Consider the following 4,698-nt stretch of genomic DNA (forward strand, 5'->3'; position numbering starts at 1 on the left):
GAGGACATCACATCAATTGTCATTCCCACTTTTCACCAATTTTCTATAGTTAAAACCCCACTTTTCAAAGCGAGTACAAAGAACAACAACAACTTTCAACGTTCATGATGAGTGTCAGACAAGGGGTCCCAGCCGACCAATCCTTGATAATTTCTTTCTAAATTTAAAAGTGGAGAAAAAAGGAAAATACATTCAAATTTAAGTCTAAAAGTACCATTTCAGGTTAAATAGAGGTGCCATAATCATAAATTTTCTTGCCTCAGTCCCAACCATGGTGGGGCTGAGGTGTTCACACTCCATCTATAAACGTCCCTCCCTAGGCCCCTCTCTATTTCGAATTCCTCAGTGGACCTCCACTGTATTTTGAAAATATAGTGAGGACATAAAATTCAATTAGATATGACTTATAAAAAGCTATAGACGCCAGAGCTTTGTTTCTCCTCCTGGAGCCCCACCGGGTGAGCCCTGGTGGCCCCCTAGGCCCAGCCAAGGCTTCCTTATTTTGCAATTCGTTCTCGCCCCTCCCTCCTACCTGCCTTTCCACAACGGACCGACGCCTTTGATTGTCACGTATGTACGTACTACTCTGTACGTTAGGCCTACGTATTGCTAAAGTCAGAATTTATAAAGTTTGTTACGTTCTTACGACGGTAACGACAAGTTGAACAAAAACGACGCGTTCTTGGTCATAATCGGCCGAGGACAAAATATCGCGGTAAAGATTCTTACGGCGACGATGAGTTGAATTTTTCTACCTCGAATGGCAAATCCTGTCCTAACGACGTTAAATGTCTGTTACGTCAAGCTGAATTTTTCGTGGCGATCTCGATATGTCAACTTTCATCACTTCCTGTCTGGTTTTCTCGAGTCAAATTAACCAGGAGAAATTCGAAGACAATTTGGTAGTTTGACCATAGAGAAAAAGGTTTGATACAATAGCCTAGTCTTTCAGCACAATATATGGCCTACACATCCGGATTTGCTAAATTTATCATTATCGGTTATAGTATTTCAATTCTCAAAATATCAGTTAGGCTTATTGTAATTTGTTTATTTTTATTTCAATTAAAGTATATGTTTTGAACAACAGAAAAAAAATAAACTCATGTCTCCATATCAGTACTATTATAACATGTTGTGTGGGTTGTTTAATATGAGTTAAAATTATTAAAGAAATACAATGGATATAGGCCTAAATAAAGTTGTTTATTATTATCAGAAAATTTACCAACAGTGTCTCTACTTTATATTTTATTTATTTTATTAATTTTTATCATTTTAATTATTATTTTATATTTCGTATGTCTTCAATTGTACAAATTTATTTATGCAACTGAAAAAATGGTATCTTTTCATGCGCTATCAATAAATTTATCTTGTAATTTGTATAATAAAATTAATTAACTATATTTTTCTCCAATAAGAAAAACTAAGTTGTGTTTTTCTTTCCAAAATTAGGATCCCTGGAATATTACCAATTGTAGACCTACACAGAGTGATATAACGCATAGGCTAGTCTTTTTAGCGGTAGGGATTGGGACGTATCACAGAAAGAAATGAAAACAATTCAATGGCCTATACTAAGATACTACAATACTGTACTTATGGATTTTCCAATCTTTATCCCATGAACAAATTATCTTTCTGGAAGAAAAAAAAATGGTCAAATAAATTACAACACATACACATGATTGCTAAAGTTAAGATTTATTACTTTTTAGTGTTTCACCAGGGAGGTATACAAATATTTCACTGCTTAAACAAAATTGCCGGCTATATTCCTGAAAAAGAGAAAGGAAATTCGGAATGTTAATAAATTTACTATCGAGAACACAAAAGAGGTGGGAAAAGTTTGTTCAGAACCATGAATAATATCAGTAATTTCAAATAATAAGGAATACGAAGAGATTGTTAAGATTAAGGCCAATTATACGGTTTAAACCTTCACATAGGGCATAGACATGGACATAGATCACTTTATTCGTCATGAGTTTAAAATGTAAGTCTCATGAAAATTATTTTCCTTGGCAGGACCCGTGAGCTGATTTTTTTTTTTTTTTTTTTTTTTTTTTTTTTTTGTTACAATAAGAAAATTAGAATTTTGAAGAACATATAAAAGTCATTAAAACACACTTCATCTAGGAATTAAAATTTTCCCGGCGGAGAACCCCCGGACCACCCTTTCTTTTTGGGATTTATCGATTGATGGAAAAAAGAATATGCATGCAACTACTCATTTATTTATGTATGTATACACACATAAAATTTATTCGTCATGAGTTTAAAATGTAAGTCTCATGAAAATTATTTTCCTTGGCAGGACCCGCCAAGGAAAAAAAAAATGAGAACAATTTACCTGACCGTTTTCAAGAGGGAAAAACCTTGAATTTTGTAGAACTTTAAAAGTCATACGGAGCGTTTTCTAAAAACCGAAAGGTCCACTGATTAATCTCAGATAAGAAAGTATAATACTGAAAGAAAAGTGTAACATTATCGGCCTCACGGACAAGTTGTGGAAGACTGTTCCAGAGAGATGGAGCTGATATTGAAAATGCACTGTCATCATAGGTGCTAGTACATGTTCGTGGTTTATGTAATAGATGATGTGATGATGATCGGATGGTCCTTGTAATTTTACGATCACTAATAAGGTTATGAGAAGGGCCTCTTCACATTATAGCAACTTTTACAGATCGGACTTGAAAGGTAAGCATTAGAGAAAAATTAGGGGATTACCCTGAAAAAGTAAAATGTACTATTGTAAACGTTGTACGCTTCCATAATGATAATCTTCAACAGGATATGACTCAGCAATATCGCAACACGATTAAACTAGAAAAATATAACCAAACAAATATTTGTCAACTTTGTCTATATACAAACGCCCGACTGAACCGTTTGTGGTCATTCTGATTCTACAAGCAGACGACTGTACAGAGTTCACGCTCTTGTGAGTAAAAAGACGAACACTCCTATCTGATCATGCCATCCTATCCAAAACATCATGCTTCTGGTAAGATAAAGTTTTAGTCTTGACTTTCAATGCATCTGTTGATTCTGATTTGGTGTACCATGAAGGTATAATAAAAATGTGTAGCCTACTCAGTCATCTTTGCAAGCCGTGGAAAGAATATGAATGTGATCTAAATCGCCTAGCTATAAATAAACTTGATTCATTATTGAAATAATAATATTGTAAACGGTTAAAAGAAGAGCAATCAGCGAGGATCTCCGCAACTGGAATTTGAAACCGGGCATTGTCTTTCCCCAGTATGCCCCCACCTCCGCCGTCGGGAAAAACAACTTCTTTAAGAGAGAAAAAAAAAGTAGGAATAGGCTACAGCACAATGAAACCCCTGCCATAGCTCGGGTCACCTGGGCGCCCGACGCCCACGGCTCTCGTCTGATATATAGGCAGCAGTCCCTTCCCCCAGGGAGCCGCCAGTGAGGGAAGGGTGAAAAAAAATTATTCCGGGATTGTAGGCCAAGCCTGTATTTCTACAAGACTAAAAAAATCGATTGAATAACTTTGAAGCCTGAAGGCCCTAATTTAATTGCCATCCGGGAGACCATCGGAGACGTGACCTCGGACCCCCGTCTGGAAAATCCGGCACCACCCCTAATCCCTCCCCCTTCCCGTCGGGGACATAGATTCCCGGTCGGGAATCAGATTCTCCACTGGCAGTCTCGAAAAACGTACCACCACTTCATCCTAGCAGCACAAGTTCAATCTAATATCAGCTGCTCTGTACACTATCGCGACAATGACCTAATTTCCAGCCCTTGTATGGGCCTGGGTATTTGAATCAAGGGAAAAGCAAATTGCGATATCACGATTCGCGATATAATGTACAAAGCAGTCGATATCAGGCTGACAATGGGGTGACACAGAGTTGAACGTAGCGCATGCGCAAACTATGGTCTATAAGAAGTTATGAATAATTCATATTATTTTACCAAATTTACCTACGAAAAAAAATCCGGACCGAGCGCCATGTATCTGCGGTGTATATAAACACTTTTCTAGTGTAGGGTAGGCAAGGCTAATGTAGAGAGTATATACCCTTTTAGGTACTTATTATTCATTCTAGGTCTACCTATACTTGTACTTCTAGACCTACAAGAGGACCTACCGTAAAACCTCGAATTGAAGCCCCGAGCTTTTTTTTTTTCTTTTTTTTTTTTTTTTTTTTTTTTTGCGAACCTCAGATGGGAAGCCCACTCGCCACTCGATCGAGTGGCGAGTGGGCTTTTTTCGAGACTAAACTGCAAAGTAAAGAGGGGCTTCTTTTCAAAATAAATGCCTTAAATTTTACGAATTTGTACTATGAAACAATTAGATATAGCCACTGTAACATCAATCTGTATCATGGAGTGTATTTAACTGGCATTTGAATGAGGGGGAATTTGAGAAGACCTTTATTTAAAGCCTGTTGTTTATTCGAATAAATACGGTATAATATTTGAAATATTTATGATAAACAATAATAATTTTAATATCTGTAATACTATCATTAATAATATTAATAATAATAATAATATTAATAATAATAATTATAATAATATACCATTATGAAATAAATTTCAATTAAAAGCAGATCTTGTAATGATATGTTATTAGGTAAATAGGAATAGGACATAACAGGAAATTGATGCAAACATAGGCTTTATACATAAGAATAGCCTACAGTTGTAGCT

General features: G+C 36.0%; 1 protein-coding gene across 1 annotated transcript in view; it reads left to right on the plus strand.

Annotated features, from left to right (window-relative positions):
- Nucleotides 1–2,865: 2,865 nt before the first annotated feature.
- The window catches only part of LOC117121041 (glutathione S-transferase omega-1-like), a 23,508-nt gene continuing 21,675 nt past the window's right edge, over nt 2,866–4,698 (plus strand). The window contains exon 1 of the mRNA XM_033266136.1: nt 2,866–3,013. Coding sequence (XP_033122027.1) covers nt 2,983–3,013 — 31 coding nt within the window. The 5' untranslated portion in view covers nt 2,866–2,982. The remainder of the gene's footprint in view (nt 3,014–4,698) is intronic.

The sequence above is a fragment of the Anneissia japonica genome, unplaced genomic scaffold, assembly GCF_011630105.1.
Source record: "Anneissia japonica isolate Jap-2015-1 unplaced genomic scaffold, ASM1163010v1 scaffold1035_len235748_cov162, whole genome shotgun sequence".
Classification (NCBI taxonomy): Eukaryota; Metazoa; Echinodermata; class Crinoidea; order Comatulida; family Comatulidae; genus Anneissia; species Anneissia japonica.